This window comes from Lampetra fluviatilis, chromosome 37, assembly GCF_964198595.1.
Source record: "Lampetra fluviatilis chromosome 37, kcLamFluv1.1, whole genome shotgun sequence".
NCBI classification, from domain to species: Eukaryota; Metazoa; Chordata; class Hyperoartia; order Petromyzontiformes; family Petromyzontidae; genus Lampetra; species Lampetra fluviatilis.
In genome coordinates, this window is record NC_136311.1 from 1,869,441 (window position 1) to 1,890,228 (window position 20,788).

Below are 20,788 nucleotides of genomic sequence, written 5' to 3' on the forward strand. Positions count from 1 at the left end.
TGTGTCGGTTCGTGGCCGACACCTACGTCCGTTTCTGACGTGCGTAGTTTCATCGGGTTTGCTTCTTATTATCGGCGGTTCGTTGAGCACTTCGCCACTATTGCAAAACCCTTGCACGCTCTAACGGCGAAGGGAGGGAAGTTCAAATGGGGACCGGAGGAGGAGGCCGCGTTTCGCTCCCTCCGGGACGCCTTGGTGGGTGCCCCACCCTTGTGTTATCCCGATTTTGCCAGTCCCTTTTTGCTGGACACGGATGCTAGCAACACGGGCATTGGGGGGGTGCTATCCCAAGTCGTTGGGGGTGTCGAAAGAGTTGTCGCCTACGGTAGTAGGGTGTTGTCTCCGGCGGAGCAGCGCTACTGTGTCACCCGTCGCGAGCTGCTTGCCATTGTTTTTTTTGTGCAGCAGTTTAGGCCATATCTTTATGGTCGTCACTTTACAGTCCGAACGGACCACGCGGCGCTACAGTATTCATTGAGGGTCGCCCAGCCCTCCGGCCAGTTGTCGCGTTGGTTGGAAGTCCTCCAGGACTATCAGTTTACGACTACGTACCGTAAGGGGTTGCGACACACGAATGCCGATTGCTTGTCGCGGTTGTTGCCTTGTGATGAATGCGCGTGTTTGTCGGGATCGGCGCGCTGTAAACCGACGCTTGCGGGGGAGATGGGGGCACTGGCTGCGACAGCGGGCGCACCGATCGGGGATGATTCCACTGCCTCTCAGGGTCGGGACTCGCTGCTCTCGCTGTCGCTCAGCGAATGGGGCCGCCTCCAGATGGCGGACAGCTCGCTGCTAGCATTGCGCCGCAAGGTTGGGGGTCCCGAGGGGGACCAGGAGCGTACCGGCTCCTATGTACTTGAGCGGGGCGTGTTATTGAAATGGGACAGTTTGTCCCGGCGGAACGCACTCGTGGTGCCTTCCGCTGTGAGGGGGAGGGTTGTCTTGGCGGCACACGAACGCCTCTTGCACTTGGGGGTTAACAAGACGCTTGCCCTGCTTCAGCGTGACTATTACTGGCCGGGAATGGGAAGTGATGTGGTGCATATTCTGAAGGGGTGCGTTGAGTGCGCCAGGCGTAAACCACCGGCCGTGGCAGCTAATCCACCGCTGCAATCTATTCAGGTCTCGCGTACCAACGAGCTCGTTGCACTCGATATTTTGGGGCCCTTCCCAGTCACGCCGAGAGGGAATAAATATTTGTTAGTGGGGGTCGAATACTTTACCCGATGGCCTATGGCGTGGCCTCTCGCTAACCAGTCGGCAGCGGCTGTGACGGATGCCTTCGTCCAGGGCTATGTCCTGGACAAGGGGTCTCCCGAACGCCTGCTGACCGACCAAGGTAAAAATTTTTCGAGTAAATTGTTGCAAGAGGTGTGCGATCTGTTGGGTACCAAGAAGGTGCGTACCTCCCCGTACCACCCGCAGACTGACGGGATGGTGGAGAGACTCCACAAAACCTTGACTTCCATGCTGTGCCAGCAGGTGTGCGAGGCACATGTAGATTGGGACCTGCAGGTCCCGGGAGTCCTTGCCGCGTATAGAATGGCCCCCCATGCAGCTACGGGGTTTTCCCCATTCTATTTGATGTACGGTCGGGAAGCTGACCCGCCAATAGAAACGCAACTTGGCCTGTCCGCTCCACGAACTAATTCTAATTTGGCAGAACATATTAAGTTTAATATTCACAAGCTGACAGAGGCAAGGGAGGCCGCGCGGCTTAATTCGCGGGCTCGCCAAATTGCTAATGAACGGTTGCGGGCACGGAAGGTGTCCATGCACGAATGGAAACCAGGTGACAGGGCCTGGCTGCATTGCCCTCAGGCACCCTTGGCTACGTCGCCTAAATTGTTGAGACCGTGGAGGGGACCCGTGGAGGTCGTGCGCGTTGCACGGCCCCAGTGCGTTCAGATAAAGTGGGGAAAGCGCCGGTGGTACGTTCACCCCTCCCGACTGAAACCGTTCTCGCCTCCATATGGCCTCCCCTTGTGTCGTGATGGCCGGGCGTGTGACGTGACCGGCGACCCCGAGGGGGAAATGTCTCTGCCTGATCCACACGTATTTTCGCCTGATCTGCTCCCAGGTGTCTCGGAACTGACAGCTGCCGATCACCGGCGGCCGGATCTCCGCGGCGGGGCCGGCCCTTTCAGGCCCGTTCCGCGCCGTCTGGAGCAGCCGGAACCGCCGGACGGTCGTCAGTGTCCCGCCCCATATGATGGACCAGCCAGACGGACTCGCGCCAGGTCGTGCTACTTTGCATGACCTGCCTCGTGAGGAGTCGGGGCAGTTGGAGCGCCTCGTCACTGCGTGTAGTCGCAGGGACGTGGGGCGCGTTCGTTTCGAATTTGCTCGTATCGTGTTATTGTTGACTTTTCGGGTTCATTGTCAATCTGTACATAGTTATTCTTGTTGTTGTTGTTGTTGTGTTATGTTACGGGGCACACTCGGGGGGTTACGGGGTTTTTTTTTGTTGGTTGTCGTTTTATCGTCGCGGTTGGTTGTTGTTAGCAGCCGGGCCGGCTGCGAGCTATGTGGGAGGGGGTGATGTAGTGGTGATACGCGCTGGGTGTATATGTCGTGTGCCAGCGCGTATGTACGGGTGTGTGTGTGGTGACGCGCGCTGACGGGGAGGAGCAGGCGTCAGTGCGCGGGTGGGGGTAGTGCTGCTGATTGGCTGTGTGCCGGTGACGCGCCCAGAGGGAGTGATCGGGTAGCAGCGCGGTGTGATTGGTCGGGGAGTGGAAACACGCGCTGAGCGGAACCGGATCGTAGGGATAGCGCGTGGGGATTGGGTAACTGAGGAGCGGTGCCGACGTTGAGGTCCGCATCCGCTCCGTCTCCCGGGAAGAAGGGGTATATAAGGTGATGCACAGAGGAGCAGGGGGCAGAAGTGGAACCATCTAAGAATGAAGACGAAGGTGCAGAGATAGAGCCCGGAGAGGAGAGTAATGGAGAGTAGAGGAGAGTAAGGTATAGTGTGTAGCCAGCGAGAGAGAAAGGTCTACACGAGCTGAGTAATGTATAGTGTGTAGCCAGCGAGAGAGAAAGGTCTACACGAGCTGAGTAATGTATAGTGTGTAGCCAGCGAGAGAGAAAGGTCTACACGAGCTGAGTAATGTATAGTGTGTAGCCAGCGAGAGAGAAAGGTCTACACGAGCTGAGTAATGTATAGTGTGTAGCCAGCGAGAGAGAAAGGTCTACACGAGCTGAGTAATGTATAGTGTGTAGCCAGCGAGAGAGAAAGGTCTACACGAGCCGAGTATGCATACGGTGTAGCCAGCGAGAGAGAAAGGTCTACACGAGCCGAGTATGCATACGGTGTAGCCAGAGGGAGATGCAAAGTCTACACGAGGCGAGTGGAGAGTGTAGCAGAGGCGCAGAGTCTACACGAGGCGAGAGAGGAGTGTAGCCGAGGCGCGGAGTCTACACGAGGCACAGAGAGCCGGCAGCACAGAATCCAGAGTCAAGAGAAGCGCATTGTGAGAAGAGAGGCCACGCGTTGTATTGTTACGAGTCAAGATTTAATAAAAGAAGTGTGTTCCCGTCAAGGAGTTTCCTGCCGTCATTTTCCAATACTTCAAATGTACTAGTAATGACAGAACTCCACGACTCCAGGAATTGGCACCGAAGCTTGCCATAACATAAGGGGCCGTGGTCATTTTACAGCCAACGTGAGTTGACCGTGGACAATTAGACCCAAGCCGAAACATAACATATAAAAAATAATGTTTAAAATATATATATTTTAATGATAGAATATAGTATTGTCATCAGTATGACATAATTATGCCAGGTTTGCAGTCGATACCACATTGGGAAGTGGGTTAAAATTGAGTTACAAGATTTGAGGATACAACAACGATGACAACAACGACAACAACAAGCTTGTAACATTGTAATCATCAAGAGTATTCTATATGTATGAAGCGTTCTACCTATAGAATTTACCGTTATAAACCTTTTTCATGTGTAGTAGTACCCCAGTAATTACCCTGTAATCGGGTAATTTGTATGGACAAGTTGTCCATGTGTGTCACGTGTCCCCTGTGTGTGTCACGTGTCCATCCGTGTACCCCGTGCGTGTCACGTGTCCATCATGCGCGTTACGTGTCCATGCGTGTACCCCGCGCGTCACGTGTCCATCATGCGTGTCACGTGTCCCCCGTGCGTGTCACGTGTCAATCATGCGTGCCACGTGTCCCCCGTGCGTGTGCGTAGGTAACGCGTGCACGCTTCGCAACAACAACAGCTCGCGCTTCGGCAAATATGTGCAGCTGCAGTTGAACAGGTACACACAGACATGCAGCTGCAGTTGAACAGGTACACACAGACGTGAGCTGCACGTGAACAGTTGGTTGAGGATTCTGTTAATGATGAGTTTGGTAATACTGATGATTACCATCAGACTGGCGGTGATGAGTCTGGTAATGAAAATAATGGTGATGTTTATTCTGGTGATGATAACTCTGGTGATGATGCCGATTACTGTTGAAGACGAATCTGGTGATGATTCTGATGATGATCATGATGCACATTCGAGTGATGATGATGATTCTGGTGATGATGCTCGTTATTTTTGGTACTTGTTGTTGTAACTCGCTGACCCAGCCCTACTGGACACCTGTGTAAAAGAGCTTGATAGCTCATCGGATTTCTCCAGTCTGATTCGAATTGGAGTGACGGCGACGACGATGGTGACCATGATGACGATGTGCCTGCAGTGATCACGAGCTGGTGGGCGCCTCCATACAGACGTACCTGCTGGAGAAGACCCGCGTGGTCTTCCAGGCACCCCACGAGAGGAACTTCCACATTTTCTACCAGGTGCCACTTCACGCCGCCAGGGCCATCCACCACCTGCCCGCCAAGCCTCCCACTCTTCATCTGACCCAAGACCCCCCCCCACGCACCACAATGCTGACCTGACTGCCACCCTCGACATTAACCCTTGACCGCACCAGGACCCTGGCCGTATCCTACCGGGCGATAAACTAAACTATGTTCATTTTAACAGGTAAGGCCCACCGGGCTATGTAGCTCTTTTCTCGGAAGCGACCTGAACAGCACAAAGTACAGCTCCACCAAGTGGCTCGTCTTGTAGGAATGTACAGCAGCCAAATACAGGAAAGCTTTGAACATCGAGGGTTTATCGTTCGCGGTTTCGAAGTATCACGGGCAGCCTCTTTGTATGCCAATTTAGCTACAGCGGGGGTTAGTTGTGGCCTTTCGCGGGTTGCTGTAACCAGAAGTAGTGTCTCGTTGGCTGGAACCGTGGAGCGGGTCGAGTAGGGGACGCGAGGCATCTCGGGAACAAAGACCCCCCGTGTAGCCTGAACAGACTGTTGGGACGAGTGCTGTTAGCGATCACCTATGAAGGCCAGCACAGCACACGAGGGGGTGGGTTGCCAGCACCATGCCTGGACGCCTTTGTCTCCCCAGTGGCGATGTTTACACACCGCACCAGGATCTCATTTGAGGCTGAGTCTACCTATGGGAGACCCAGAAACTGTTCAGATAATCGTCACTGGTGTTGGCCGCGAGCGGGAATCGAACTCGGGTCGCCGGGTTCGTAGCGCAGCGTGCTAAACGCTGCACTACCGCTCCCCACTGGTCACACACACACACATAAGCACATGCACACAACTACCGAATTATAAGACGCACTCCCAACATTTTCTTTAAGCTTCGGTAGGGAGTGCCTCTTGTAATCCAGAGAATACGGTGCCATTAACCCTAGACCTGACCATGACCCCGAACACTAATCCCGGACCCTCATCAAAATCCCCGAATGATCAGCACTGACCTCACCGTGCATCGCGATCCTGCCCACGAGCATCGGCGAAAAGTTGACCACTGACCTGTGCACCACCCTCGCCCTTCCTCCCCAGATGGTGAAGGGTGCTAGCGAGCAGGAGAGGGAGGCGTGGGGCCTCCCCGTGGAGGCAACGTTCCCGTGGCTGCCCAACGCCGAGCAGCACCTCGAAGGTTCGACTCCCGATCCTGGTGGATCCAGCCAGCGGTGGCAGCGCCACTGCTGGGCTGGATTCTGAGTTGAATGTTCAAGTTCGTTTTGTGCAGCCAGGAGATAACTGAGCAGCGTCAGGGTCTCACCTGCATGGGCGACCTGGGTCACCACAATGACAATGAGATGAGGGTTCTGTATCAGATGAAATGAGGGTTTTGTACCGGATGGGACCAGGGTTTTGTACAGGGTGGCATGAGGGTTCTGTACCAGATGGGACAAGGGTTCTATATCGGATGGGACGAGGGTTTTGTACAGGGTGGCATGAGGGTTCTGTACCGGATGGGACGAGGGTTTTGTGTCAGATGAAATGAGGGTTCTGTCCCGTCTCGAGACGTCATCGTCGAGTCCATGCGTCCTTCTACCCCTCCCTCTCCCGCCCGTCACCCAGAGGACGACTTCGAGGTGACGAAGGTGGCCATGGTGAACCTGGGCATGGAGCCTGGCGAGCGAGACCTCGTCTTCCAGGTGAGGGCCCTGCGTCCCTCACGCCCCCCCCACCCACCGTTCCTCCCTCCGCTCCCCCGGTGCCCGCCCCCCCCAGTTCCTCCCTCCAGCTCCTCGCTCCGCGTCACCCCGCGGGAGTCCCTCGGGGTTCCCCGTCTTGTTTTCAGGAGAGGCATTGGACCCGAAGTCGCCACGACTATCGCGGCTTTCCCATCGGCCAAGACATTGTTACGAATGTTGATTTGAGTTATTTTCTGGGTGTGCTGTGTGCGCGCCGCTTGCATGCTGCGTGTGTGCGGCGTGCTGTGTGTGTGCTGCTTGCGTGTGTGCTGCGTGTGTCTGTGCTGCGTGTGTGCTGCATGCGTGCTGCTGCGTGTGTGCTGCGTTTGTGTGTGCTGCATGCGTGTGTACTGCGTTTGTGTGTGCTGCATGCGTGTGTACTGCGTGCGTGTGTGCGTGCTGCATGTGTGCTGCGTGCGTGCTGCGCATGCCGCAGGTGCTGTCGGCGCTGCTGCACCTGGGCACCGTGAGCTTCACGCAGCACGACGAGGCGAAGCCGTGCAGTGTGCAGCCTGCGGGCCACGGTGCGTGCTGCTGCACAAGCGTGTGTGTGCGTGTGTGCGCGTGTGAGCGCGTGTGTGCGCGTGTGTGCGCGTGTGAGCGCGTGTGAGCGCGTGTGAGCGCGTGTGTGCGCGTGTGTGCGCGTGTGAACGCGTGTGTGCGCGTGTGTGAGCGCGTGTGAGCGCGTGTGTGCGCGTGTGAGCGCGTGTGTGCGCGTGTGTGAGCGCGTGTATGCGCGTGTGAGCGCGTGTGTGTGCGTGTGTGCGCGTGTGAGCGCGTGTGTGCGCGTGTGTGCGCGTGTGAACGCGTGTGTGCGCGTGTGTGAGCGCGTGTGTGCGCGTGTGAGCGCGTGTGTGCGCGTGTGTGCGCGTGTGAACGCGTGTGTGCGCGTGTGAGCGCGTGTGTGCGCGTGTGAGCGCGTGTGTGTGCGTGTGTGCGCGTGTGAACGCGTGTGTGCGCGTGTGTGCGCGTGTGAACGCGTGTGTGCGCGTGTGTGTGCGTGTGAGCGCGTGTGTGTGCGTGTGTGCGCGTGTGAACGCGTGTGTGCGCGTGTGTGCGCGTGTGAACGCGTGTGTGTGCGTGTGTGCGTGTGAGCGCGTGCGTGCGTGTGTTCGCGTGAACATAGGGAGCGGAGGCACCACGATTCGCGCGGTGCGACTCAACCAAAGATCAAAGTAAAATTCACGTTCATGGCCACCAACACCAGTGACGACAATTTGAGGCGGCCCTGGGCCTCCACTAGGTCGACTGAGCCTCAAATTAATGCCTGGTGTGTTGTGCAGTAAACATCGCCACCGGGGAGACAAAGGCGGTCGGGCGGGGTGCCGGCTGACCACCCACCCCCTCGTGTGCCGTGTCGGTATTCATAGGCGCTTGCTAACAGCACTTGCCCCAACAGTCTGTTATAGGCTACATGGGGGATCTCTGTCCGTGTGTGCGCGTGGGGAGAGGTGATGTAGCGGTTAGCGTGCTACACTTTGAACCCGGCGACCCGAGTTCGATTCCCGCTCACGGCCACCAACACCAGTGACGATTATGGGAACTGGTACTGAGCCTCCACTAGGTCGACTCAGCCTCAAATGAGTACCTGGTGCGGTGTGTAAACATCGCCACCGGGGAGACAAAAGCAGCCGGGCGTGGTGCTGGCCAGTCACCCCCTCGTGTGCCGTTGCGGCCTTCATAGGCGCTCGCTAACAGCACTTGCCCCTACAGTCTGTCAAGGCTACACGGGGTATCTTTGTCTGTGCGTGGTGGGCAGGGAGCCTAGCGACGGCGTGCCGCCTGCTGCGGCTCTCGGAGGAGGCGGTGCGCGCGCGCCTCGCGCTGCGCGAGATCGCCACGACGCAGGGCGGGCGGCGCTCCGTGCTGCTCACGCCCTGCGCCCGGCGCGAGTGCAGCACGCGGCGCGACTGCCTCGCCAAGCTCGTGTACACGCGGTGAGCACGCGGGGTCACGGGGGGTCACGCGGGAGGGCTCAGGGTCGCGTGGGGTTAGGGTCGTGGGGCTTGAGTCGTGTGGGTGGGGTTAGGGTCGTGGGGTCAGGGTCGTGGGGTCAGGGTCGTGGGGTTAGGGTCGTGGGGTCAGGGTCGTGGGGTTAGGGCAGAGGTCGCAATCGGGTACCCGATACCCGGCTACTCGTACCCGGCTGGGTACGGGTACCCGTTTGCGACCCTGGTGCGGCCGGGTACGGGTAAGGAATCAAAACCCGTTTGCGACCTCTGGGTTAGGGTCGTGGGTTCAGGGTCATGGGGTTAGGCTCGTGGGGTTAGGGTCGTGGGGCTCAGCCTTAAATGAGTAACACTAGGGAGACAAAGGCGGCAGGGCGTGGTGCTGGCCACCCACCCCCTCGTGCGCCGGCCTTAACAAAGTGCTGCTCGCTGACAGCACTTCCCCAACAGGCTGTCAAAGGCTACACGGGGGACCTTTGCCTCGTGTCCGTGTGTGCAGGCTCTTTGAGTGGCTCGTGGCGCTGGTGAACACGAGGATTGGCGCCGGCTCCAGCACGTGGAGCCGGTTCATCGGTAAGAGTTGCCCAACGCGGAGTCGCCCCCCCCCCCATCCCCGGGGCTCGCTCCCTCCCCACGGGGGACTCGTACCTCCTCCTCCTCCCCCCTGCTCCCTCCTCCCACCCCCTCCCTCCGCCTCCCTCCGCCTCCCTCCGCCTCCCTCCTCCTCATACCCCTATCCCCCTCCCCCCTACCCCGTCCTCCCTCCCCCTGCTCCCTCCTCCTCCCGTCCACTCTTTCCCTCCCCCTTCCCCCTCCCTCCTCCTCCCCCCTCCCCCCTCCCTCCTCCCCCCTCCCCCTGCTCTACGTCTTATCTCCCCCGCCAACTCCCCTCGGGAGCCTCCCGTGTCGCCGGACAACGGCCCGCTGAAGCGGACGTCACAGAGCTACCTCGGAGATCCCCTCGAGCGGCCTGGCCCACGCGGTCGAGGGCGGCACTCTGCCAGCCGCTCCGCCGAACGAGAGCAAATGTTCGGCGCGCGGCGCTCCAGCCGATAATATTGGATACTCAGAGCTGGACCCTTAGGCAAATGAAGTGCCGAGCCAGATTGAATGAGACCGCGGTGTTTTTGTGTGTGGGGTCATCGGTGATCCGGCCATGAACTCACTGCATCTGAGAAGCCGGTTTCATCATAACCTTGTCCATGTGAGTCTCTGGGTCTCTGTGTGAGGCTATGGGTCTCTGTGTGAGTCTATGGGTCTCTGTGTGAGTCTATGGGTCTCTGTGTGAGTCTTTGGGTCTCTGTGTGAGTCTATGGGTCTCTGTGTGAGTCTATGGGTCTCTGTGTGAGTCTATGGGTCTATGTGTGAGTCTGTGGGTCTCTGTGTGAGTCTGTGGGTCTCTGTGTGAGTTTGTTGGTCTCTGTGCGAGTCTATGGGTCTCTGTGTGAGTCTGTGGGTCTCTGTGTGAGTCAATGGGTCTCTGTTTGAGTCTATGGGTCTCTGTGTGAGTCTATGAGTCTCTGTGTTAGTCTATGGGTGTCTGTGTGAGTCTATGGTACTCTGTGTGAGTCTATGGGTATCTGTGTGAGTCTATGGGTCTCTGTGTGAGTCTGTGGGTCTCTGTGTGAGTCTATGGGTCTCTGTGTGAGTCTACGGGTCTCTGTGTGAGTCTATGGGTCTCTGTGTGAGTCTATGTGTCTCTGTGTGAGTCTGTGGGTCTCTGTGTGAGTCTTTGGGTCTCTGTGTGAGCCTATGGGTCTCTGTGTGAGTCTATGAGTCTCTGTGTGAGTCTATGGGTCTCTGTGTGAGTCTATGGGTCTCTGTGTGAGTCTATGGGTGTCTGTGTGAGTCTATGGTACTCTGTGTGAGTCTATGGGTCTCTGTGTGAGTCTATGGGTCTCTGTGTGAGTCTATGGTTCTCTGTGTGAGTCTATGGGTCTCTGTGTGAGTCTATGGGTCTCTGTGTGAGTCTATGGGTCTCTGTGTGAGTCTGTCGGTCTCTGTGTGAGTCTATGGTTCTCTGTGGGAGTATATGGGTCTCTGTGTGAGTCTATGGGTCTCTGTGTGAGTCTATGGTTCTCTGTGTGAGTCTATGGGTCTCTGTGTGAGTCTATGGGTCTCTGTGTGAGTCTATCGGTCTCTGTGTGAGTCTATGGGTCTCTGTGTGAGTCTATGGGTCTCTGTGTGAGTCTGTGGGTCTCTGTGTGAGTCTATGGGTCTCTGTGTGAGTTTATGGGTCTCTGTGTGAGTCTATGAGTCTCTGTGTGAGTCTATGGGTCTCTGTGTGAGTCTATGGGTCTCTGTGTGAGTCTATGGTTCTCTGTGTGAGTCTATGGGTCTCTGTGTGAGTCTATGGGTCTCTGTGTGAGTCTATGGGTCTCTGTGTGAGTCTATGGGTCTCTATGTGAGTCTGTGGGTCTCTGTGTGAGTCTATGGGTCTCTATGTGAGTCTATGGGTCTCTGTGTGAGTCTATGGGTCTCTGTGTGAGTCTATGGTTCTCTGTGTGAGTCTATGGGTCTCTGTGTGAGTCTATGGGTCTCTGTGTGAGTCTATGGGTCTCTGTGTGAGTCTGTGGGTCTCTGTGTGAGTCTATGGGTCTCTGTGTGAGTCTATGGGTCTCTGTGTGAGTCTGTGGGTCTCTGTGTGAGTCTGTGGGTCTCTGTGTGAGTCTATGGGTCTCTGTGTGAGTCTATGGGTCTCTGTGTGAGTATATGAGTCTCTGTGTGAGTCTATGGGTCTCTGTGTGAGTCTATGGGTCTCTGTGTGAGTCTATGGGTCTCAGTGTGAGTCTATGGGTCTCTGTGTGAGTCTATGGGTCTCTGTGTGAGTCTATGGGTCTCTGTGTGAGTCTGTGGGTCTCTGTGTGAGTCTATATATCTCTATGTGAGTCTATGGGTCTCTGTGTGAGACTATGGGTCTCTGTGTGAGTCTATGGGTCTCTGTGTGAGTCTGTGGGTCTCTGTGTGAGTCTGTGGGTCTCTGTGTGAGTCTATGGGTCTCTGTGTGAGTCTATGGGTCTCTGTGTGAGTATATGAGTCTCTGTGTGAGTCTATGGGTCTCTGTGTGAGTCTATGGGTCTCTGTGTGAGTCTATGGGTCTCAGTGTGAGTCTATGGGTCTCTGTGTGAGTCTATGGGTCTCTGTGTGAGTCTATGGGTCTCTGTGTGAGTCTGTGGGTCTCTGTGTGAGTATATAGATCTTTATGTGAGTCTATGGGTCTCTGTGTGAGACTATGGGTCTCTGTGTGAGTATATGGGTCTCTGTGTGAGTCTATGAGGCTCTGTGTGAGTCTATGGGTCTCTGTGTGAGTCTATTGGTCTCTGTGTGAGTCAATGGGTCTCTGTGTGAGTCTATGGGTCTCTGTGTGAGTCTATGGGTCTCTGTGTGAGTCTATGGGTCTCTGTGTGAGTCTATGAGTCTCTTTGTGAGTCTATGAGTCTCTGTGTGAGTCTATGGGTCTCTGTGTGAGTCTATGGGTCTCTGTGTGAGTCTATGGGTCTCTGTGTGAGTCTATGGTACTCTGTGTGAGTCTATGGGTCTCTGTGTGAGTCTATGGGTCTCTGTGTGAGTCTATGGTTCTCTGTGTGAGTCTATGGGTCTCTGTGTGAGTCTATGGGTCTCTGTGTGAGTCTATGGGTCTATGTGTGAGTCTGTGGGTCTCTGTGTGAGTCTATGGTTCTTTGTGGGAGTATATGGGTCTCTGTGTGAGTCTATGGGTCTCTGTGTGAGTCTATGGTTCTCTGTGTGAGTCTATGGGTCTCTGTGTGAGTCTATGGGTCTCTGTGTGAGTCTATCGGTCTCTGTGTGAGTCTATGGGTCTCTGTGTGAGTCTATGGGTCTCTGTGTGAGTCTGTGGGTCTCTGTGTGAGTCTATGGGTCTCTGTGTGAGTTTATGGGTCTCTGTGTGAGTCTATGAGTCTCTGTGTGAGTCTATGGGTCTCTGTGTGAGTCTATGGGTCTCTGTGTGAGTCTATGGTTCTCTGTGTGAGTCTATGGGTCTCTGTGTGAGTCTATGGGTCTCTGTGTGAGTCTATGGGTCTCTGTGTGAGTCTATGGGTCTCTATGTGAGTCTGTGGGTCTCTGTGTGAGTCTATGGGTCTCTATGTGAGTCTATGGGTCTCTGTGTGAGTCTATGGGTCTCTGTGTGAGTCTATGGTTCTCTGTGTGAGTCTATGGGTCTCTGTGTGAGTCTATGGGTCTCTGTGTGAGTCTATGGGTCTCTGTGTGAGTCTGTGGGTCTCTGTGTGAGTCTATGGGTCTCTGTGTGAGTCTATGGGTCTCTGTGTGAGTCTGTGGGTCTCTGTGTGAGTCTGTGGGTCTCTGTGTGAGTCTATGGGTCTCTGTGTGAGTCTATGGGTCTCTGTGTGAGTATATGAGTCTCTGTGTGAGTCTATGGGTCTCTGTGTGAGTCTATGGGTCTCTGTGTGAGTCTATGGGTCTCAGTGTGAGTCTTTGGGTCTCTGTGTGAGTCTATGGGTCTCTGTGTGAGTCTATGGGTCTCTGTGTGAGTCTGTGGGTCTCTGTGTGAGTCTATAGATCTCTATGTGAGTCTATGGGTCTCTGTGTGAGACTATGGGTCTCTGTGTGAGTCTATGGGTCTCTGTGTGAGTCTGTGGGTCTCTGTGTGAGTCTGTGGGTCTCTGTGTGAGTCTATGGGTCTCTGTGTGAGTCTATGGGTCTCTGTGTGAGTATATGAGTCTCTGTGTGAGTCTATGGGTCTCTGTGTGAGTCTATGGGTCTCTGTGTGAGTCTATGGGTCTCAGTGTGAGTCTATGGGTCTCTGTGTGAGTCTATGGGTCTCTGTGTGAGTCTATGGGTCTCTGTGTGAGTCTGTGGGTCTCTGTGTGAGTCTATAGATCTCTATGTGAGTCTATGGGTCTCTGTGTGAGACTATGGGTCTCTGTGTGAGTATATGGGTCTCTGTGTGAGTCTATGAGGCTCTGTGTGAGTCTATGGGTCTCTGTGTGAGTCTATTGGTCTCTGTGTGAGTTAATGGGTCTCTGTGTGAGTCTCTGGGTCTCTGTGTGAGTCTATGGGTCTCTGTGTGAGTCTATGGGTCTCTGTGTGAGTCTATGAGTCTCTTTGTGAGTCTATGAGTCTCTGTGTGAGTCTATGGGTCTCTGTGTGAGTCTATGGGTCTCTGTGTGAGTCTATGGGTCTCTGTGTGAGTCTATGGGTCTCTGTGTGAGTCTATGGGTCTCTGTGTGAGTCTATGAGTCTCTGTGTGAGTCTATGCAGTCCCTCCAGAAAAACGCGGAGTTTTTTGGTGATTGTTGCGGGCAAAAATCGTTGATTATGCGGCACGTTTTCTTAAAAAATGCGATGGAATATGCGGGATATTTATGCAATTTTATGCGATTAAATTGCGGGAACTTGCAAAAACTGCGGTTTGATGAAAAAGAGAAAAAAAAGTGATTCCCCCAACACCCTATTCACTAGGCTACTACTTTAATGTAAAGAGTCATTTCTTATTACTTCCTATGATAAGCAAGCATACTACATCACAGAAAGTGCTGGGAATATTTAAGTTCTCATCTTGTTTTATTTCAGACCTTAACAAACAGATGGCTCAAACTTACAAAACATTGAGTCGAACAAGTTCTGTAGCTTTACAAAATGAATATGCTACAACTTCTGTAAAAATGAATAAGTAAAATATTAAAAAATAAAATGTGTGCTTCCTGTTTTACAGAGGTAGCTATGCAAAATAATTTGCCCCCACTGTCATGTAACACACTGGGGAACTGCTTTGCGCGGTCTTTTGCGCTGATGTTTGTTGGCAAATGAGAAAGATTTGCGGGCTTCATCATGGTTTCATTGGCATCGCGGGGTTTGCAGCTTTTTAATGATGTCGCGTAATGAGTGACGTCACTTCATAACGTTCCCATGGCAACAGGGGAAATGGCTGCGCTTGTGTGAAGTAAACGCAACATTTTTCAACTTTCTGCTAAGATATATGTGACTTTTTGCAACGAAAATGCGGGGATTATGAAATCATGCAAGCCCGCATATTTTGCGCGCGGAAATCTGCAATTTATGCGGCGAAAGTGCGGCGTATTTGAAAAAACGCGCCCCCCGCATAAATATGCGGACTTTGGCTGATTTTGCGTGAAATCTTGCGATCGCATAATCGCGTTTTTCTGGAGGGACTGTCTATGAGTCTCTGTGTGAGTCTATGGAGACGCTGCGGCAGAGGCCTCCTCCACAGCGAAAATGGGAGCCCCCATCCCCCGGCCCCCCACTCACCCCTCCCCCTGCCCCCCCTTCCTCTCCCCCCGCAGGGCTCCTGGACGTGTACGGGTTCGAGTCGTTCCCCATGAACAGCCTGGAGCAGCTGTGCATCAACTACGCCAACGAGAAGCTGCAGCAGCACTTTGTCGCGCACTTCCTGCGGGCGCAGCAGGTGAGTGGATCGGGGGGAGGGGGCCGCGGGCGGCAGTGGGGAGCCGGGGGGCGGGGGCACGGGTGAGGGGTGGGGGCTGTCGCGTTGTTGCTGAGCCGATGGAACGCGCCCGAGGTACGTGCGCTCCTTGGGAGTGCGTCCCGCACTGCGTGTCTGTGTGTGTACATGTGTTTGTGTATATGTGTGTGCATGTGTGTGTGTGCCTGCATGTGTGCGTGTGTGCGTGTGTGTGTGCATCTGTGTGTGTGTGCGTGTGTGTGTGTGTGCATGTGTGTGTGTGTGCATGTGTGTGTATGTGTGTGTGTATGTGTGTGCATGTGTGTGTGTGTGCATGTGCGTGTGTGCCTGCATATGTGCGTGTGTGTGTGCGTCTGTGTGTGTACATGTGTTTGTGTGTATATGTGTGCATTTGTGTGTGTGCATGTGTGCGCACGTGTGTGTATGTGTGTGCATGTATGTGTGTGTGCATGTGTGTGTGTGCGTGTGTGTGTGTGCATGTGTGTGTGTGCATGTGTGTGTGTGTGCATGTGTGTGTGTGCGTGTGTGTGCATGTGTGTGGGGAGCATGTGGGGAGCGGTAGTGTAGCGGTTAGCGCGCTGCGCTATTAACCCAACGACCCAAGTTCGATTCCCGCTCACGGCCATCACCAGTGACGATTATCTGAACCGGTCCTGGGCCTCCCCTAGGTCGACACAGCCTCAAATGAGTACCTGGTGCGGTGTGTAGTAAACATCGCCACTGTGGAGACAAAGGCGGCCGGGCGTGGACACCCACCCCCTTCGTGTGCCGTGCCGGCCTCCGCAGGCGCTCGCTCACGGCACTTGCCCCAGCAGTCTGCTGAGGCTTCCCGGGGGATCTGTGTCTGTGTGTGCGCAGGAGGAGTACGCGCAGGAGGGGCTGCAGTGGTCGTTCATCGACTACGAGGACAACTCGAGCTGCCTGGAGCTCATCGAGGGCCCCGGCAGCGTCGCCACCCCCGTGGGGCCCGCGCCCAGCCTCTTCTCCCTCCTCAACGAGGTGACGGCGGCGGCGACCGCGATGGAGCTGGGTGGTGGTGTGGTTGTGATGCTGTGGTGTTGGTTTTGATGCTGTGGTGTTGATGTTGTTGTTAGTGGTGGTGGTGGTGTGGCGATAGTGTGGTCGTGGTGGTGATGAAGATGATGGAGTGGGGATGGTGGTTGCGGTGGTGGCGGCAGTGGTGATAGTGGTTTAGGCAGTGGTGGTTTCAGTAACTGCAGTTGCGATGAAACGTCATCGAGTCTCAAGACTTTTTCAGGAGGTTCCAGCCAGGTTGCCGCAGTATGTCCGGCACTCACTCAATCACTAGCTCACCCACTCACTCACTCACTCACCCACTCAATCACCCAATCACTCACTCACTCACTCACCCACTCTCTCACTCACTCACCCACTCACTCACTCACCCACTCTCTCAATCACCCACTCTCTCACTCTCTCACTCACTCACTCACCCACTCACCCACTCAATCACTCACTCACCCACTCACTCACTCACCCACTCACTCACTCACCCACTCACTCACCCACTCACTCACTCACTCACCCACTCACCCACTCAATCACTCACCCACTCACTCACTCACCCACTCACTCACCCACTCACTCACCCACTCACTCACTCACCCACTCACCCACTCAATCACTCACTCACCCACTCACTCACTCACCCACTCACTCACTCACCCACTCACTCTCTCACTCACTCACTCACCCACTCACCCACTCAATCACTCACTCACCCACTCACTCACTCACCCACTCACTCACCCACTCACTCTCTCACTCACTCACTCACCCACTCACCCACTCAATCACTCACTCACCCACTCACTCACTCACCCACTCACTCACTCACCCACTCACTCACCCACTCACTCACTCACTCTGGAGAAGAGTGGGAGAAGTTACCAACCGCACGCAGAGAGAAGTTCGCCCCAATCGGGAGTCGAACCGAGGTGCTTCCCGCTTTGGGGCTCGAGCGTCACTGACCATGAGGGTGCGAGCGTGCGGTGTGCGAGCGAGCGAGTGTGCGTGTACGCGCACGTGTATGTGTGCGCGTGAGCACATGCGAACTGTACTTACGAACCTGGCGGCCTGAGTTAGATTCCCCACTCACGACCAATAACAGTGGCGAATATTTGAACCGGTGCTGGACCTCCCCTAGGTCAACTCAGCCTCAATTGGGTGCCTGGTGCAGTGTGTAAACATCAGCACTGGGGAGACAAAGGCGGCTGGGCGTGGTGCTAGCGACCCACCCCCTCGTGTGCTGTGCCGGCCTTCATAGGTGCTACTACTCGCTAACAGCACTTTCCCCAACAGTATGTTAAAGCTATGCGGGGAATCTTTGTCTTTGTGTGTGTGTGCGTGCGCTCGCAGGCTTGCCGCGCAAACCGCGAGTCCAACGCGGCGGCGCTGGACACGCACCTGCGGCGCACGCTGGCCGGCCGGCGCTGCGTGTCGTGGCCACGCTTCTCGGACGCGCCTGAGTTCGTGGTGGAGCACTACGCCGGCTACGTCCCCTACCGCATCGACGGCCTCACGCAGAAGAACGAGGTCCGTTCACCGCCGCCGCCGCCGGACGTCATGACGCCGTCACGGCGACACGGGCGGGGGGGGGGGGCGGGGGGGGTCGAGAGGTCGTGGCGAGCGTCATCACCGGACGACGAAATCTCCCGATGGGGTTTTCGGGTCGTGCCACGTGCTGTTTCGTCGCGACGTCCGACGTTCCGGTCCGTGCGAATCGTCTGAAGTCGACGGCGATCGACGACCCGGGATGGCCTCGGAGATAGCCAGCGCCGGCGCTAGCGCGCAATGCCGCATCAGCGCCGGCGTGCGCCTACGTCGCCCGTAACGTGCCCGATCCCATCGGATCTCGGAGAGCGAGGCAAGGTTTGGGCCTGGATGAATACCTGGGCGGGCGACCGTGGGCGACACGGCCACAAGGCGTCGCAAGACAACTCGAGAAACGGGACCTTCGGCCACGGCTGGCGGTCAGAGTGGCCATTGGGGAGTGCGCACGTGGAGCTCGTGCTCCCCGTGACGCCGTCTCGTCAAACTCTCAAACTCGCGTCACGGAATCCACGCACGCGATCGTCATTCCCTGCCGCTCTTCTGCTGTGTTTTCGGTGCAGGATCCGGTCCCCCCCGAGCTGATCACCCTGCTGGAGGGCTCCCACAATCCCCTCCTGCAGCAGCTGTTTCCCGTGTCGCCGGCGGGCGGCGGGGAGCCTCCGTCTCCATCCCCGCCAGGTCCTGCGCCACGCGGCAAGGCCAGGGTCATGACCGTCGTGTCAAAGTTCAAGGTTCGCCCCACACCGCTCGCAGTCGCGAATTCGCATCGCCCGTTCAGTTCTGCACTCGGTTTGGCAAAAAATTCGACCTCTGAAAATGACAAGCACTGGGTCTCGCCATGGAGCCCGGTGGAGCGGGCAGAGTTACGCCGCTCCGGGAGAGTTCCGTCTCCTGATCGCAACGCCGCGCTACGCAGTGGAGGCTCGGCGCAGCCGGCGGCGTGTCGCTGTGTGTGTCACTGCGTGTGTCACTGTGCGTGTCGCTGCGCATATCGCTGCGCGTGTCGCTGTGTGATCTGAGCGCTGCGCGTGTCACTGTGCGTGTCACTGCGTGTGTCGCTGTGTGATCTGAGCCCTGCGCGTGTCGCTGTGTGTGTTGCAGGCGTCGCTCGACAGCCTCATGAGGCTGCTGCAGTCGTCGACGCCGCACTACGTGCGCTGCATCAAGCCCAACGCGGCGTGCCGGCCTCACACTTTCATCCCTGAAGAGGTGAGGTCGAGACCAGGTGAGGCTGAGACCAGGTGAGGCCGAGACCAGGTGAGGCCGAGACCAGGTGAGGCCGAGACCAGGTGAGGCCGAGACCAGGTGAGGCCGGGACCAAGTGAGGCCGGCACCAGGTGAGGCCGGGACCAGGTGAGGCCGAGACCAGATGAGGCTGGGACCAGGTGAGGCCGGCACCAGGTGAGGCCGGGACCAGGTGAGGCCGAGACCAGATGAGGCTGGGACCAGGTGAGGCCGGCACCAGGTGAGGCCGGGACCAGGTGAGGCCGAGACCAGATGAGGCTGGGACCAGGTGAGGCCGGGACCATGTGAGGCCGAGACCAGGTGAGGCCGGGACCAGGTGAGGCCGGCACCAGGTGACGCATGGGTCAGGTGAGGCCGGGTCCCACCGGGGCAAGTGGCAGGCGGCAGCACTCTGGGTGTGCTGGCTCCGTGGTGGCGGTGGAAGCGGTGATTGTGGTATTGGTTGTGGTTTCTCACGATGGTGACGGTGGTGGTGGTGGTGGTCGTGGTGATGTGTCGTTGCCGGGCGACCAGGTTCTGCCGCAGCTGGAGGCGTGCGGCATCGTCGAGACGATCAACATCAGTGCCGCGGGGTTCCCAGTGAGGTGCGGGGTGAACATACACACATACACACACACGTGCACACACACACACACGTGCACACACAAACACGTGCACACACACGTACACAAAGACAAAGACCCCCCGTATAGCCTAAACAGACTGTAGGGGCAAATACTGTTAGCGAGCACCTTCGAAGGCCGGAACGGTACACGAGGGGGTGGGTGGCCAGCACCACGCCCGACCGCCTTTGTCTCTCCAGTGGTGATGTTTACACACCGCACTAGGTACTAATTTTGAGGCTGAGTCGACCTAGGGGAGGCCCAGTACCGGCTCAGATAATCGTCACTGGTGTTGGCCGTGAGCGAGAATCGGAACTCGGGTCGTCGGGTTCGTAGCGCAGTGCGCTCACCACTGCGCCACCTTCCCATATCGGTTCTCATACATTTTATTTGAATTTTTTTACCCATCCCATCAGCCACACGGCCTTTGGGGAGTTACTCATTTCAGCAACATTGGTTCAACGCAGGTGCAGCAGCCGCAGCAGCATCACGAGCCCGTCCTGACCAGCGTGGCGAAGTACGGTCAAATAACTCCCACGACCCGGACGCCGTGGGGAGGCGAGTGGATTGACCCCAGGGGGGTGGGGCTCGGCGCGCCGTCTGCAGGTGTGGATCGTGAGTCCGCTTTGTCCGTGCTCTAATCCGCTCCGGCGTCGCAGGGTCCCGTACCAGAGTTTTGTGGACCGCTACGGCGTGCTGCTGGGATCGGCCCACGACTCCGCGGGCGGGCCGGCGGCGGCGAGCGGCCACGAAGGGCCGGGCGGGGACGGAGGGCCCAGTGGCCACAGCAGGCCAGACGACCCCGACGGAGGGAACGCGAGTGCGCGCCAGCGCAGACGACGTGAGGCCCGGACGGTCGTTTGGTTTATTTACTTTTTTTGCTTAAACTATAAACTAAACTATTCAACAATTTTTACTTTACCAGGTAAGGCCCGCGTGGAAATTTATAGCAGCAGCCAAAGACTCTAAACGCGTGATGTGGATTCTAGACGTGGAGGGATAAACCGGAGGTCCCAGAGAAAAATCCACACGACCAAGGGGAGAGAGACACGCAAACTCCAAATATACAGCAGCAGGCGTCAGGGTCGAACCGACGACCCCCTGTATACCAGGCATGGTAGTTAGCATCTCCTAGCCACCGTGGTACAGCACACTTGCTCATGTGCTGTGATGGAGGGCCATTGCCCAAATGTCGCCTATTGTCTACTTTGCCTTTTCAAGGCAACACACGCTCGCAGTGTTCTTGACGCGGACCGCATTGAGCCGAGCTGCTGCTCGTTGCTAGTGCCCACCGCAAAAAGCAGCTGCGGGCGCAGCGGCATTGCCAAACTAAAATTTTCCTGTAAAAAAGCGCATTGTGACGTCGTAAAAGGGGAGACCGCCTCTACCGAGCCGGCTAGAGCCTGGATAGCGCTTCGTCGGGCACCCACCACGCGCAGCGGGTTGCTATTGGCTACCGCCGCCGCCGCTG

At 56.4% G+C, this 20,788-nt stretch overlaps 1 protein-coding gene across 1 annotated transcript in view; it reads left to right on the forward strand.

The window, feature by feature from the left end:
- MYO19 (myosin XIX) overlaps positions 1 to 20,788 on the forward strand; it is a gene marked incomplete at its 3' end in the record, with an annotated part of 41,501 nt that overhangs the window by 16,746 nt on the left and 3,967 nt on the right. The window contains exons 6-19 of the mRNA XM_078873963.1: positions 4,216 to 4,285; positions 4,719 to 4,821; positions 5,886 to 5,982; positions 6,411 to 6,487; positions 6,963 to 7,050; positions 8,286 to 8,463; positions 8,975 to 9,048; positions 14,757 to 14,878; positions 15,755 to 15,895; positions 17,276 to 17,452; positions 18,031 to 18,201; positions 18,572 to 18,679; positions 19,229 to 19,299; positions 19,977 to 20,158. Coding sequence (XP_078730089.1) covers positions 4,216 to 4,285; positions 4,719 to 4,821; positions 5,886 to 5,982; positions 6,411 to 6,487; positions 6,963 to 7,050; positions 8,286 to 8,463; positions 8,975 to 9,048; positions 14,757 to 14,878; positions 15,755 to 15,895; positions 17,276 to 17,452; positions 18,031 to 18,201; positions 18,572 to 18,679; positions 19,229 to 19,299; positions 19,977 to 20,158 — 1,659 coding nt within the window. The remainder of the gene's footprint in view (positions 1 to 4,215; positions 4,286 to 4,718; positions 4,822 to 5,885; positions 5,983 to 6,410; positions 6,488 to 6,962; positions 7,051 to 8,285; positions 8,464 to 8,974; positions 9,049 to 14,756; positions 14,879 to 15,754; positions 15,896 to 17,275; positions 17,453 to 18,030; positions 18,202 to 18,571; positions 18,680 to 19,228; positions 19,300 to 19,976; positions 20,159 to 20,788) is intronic.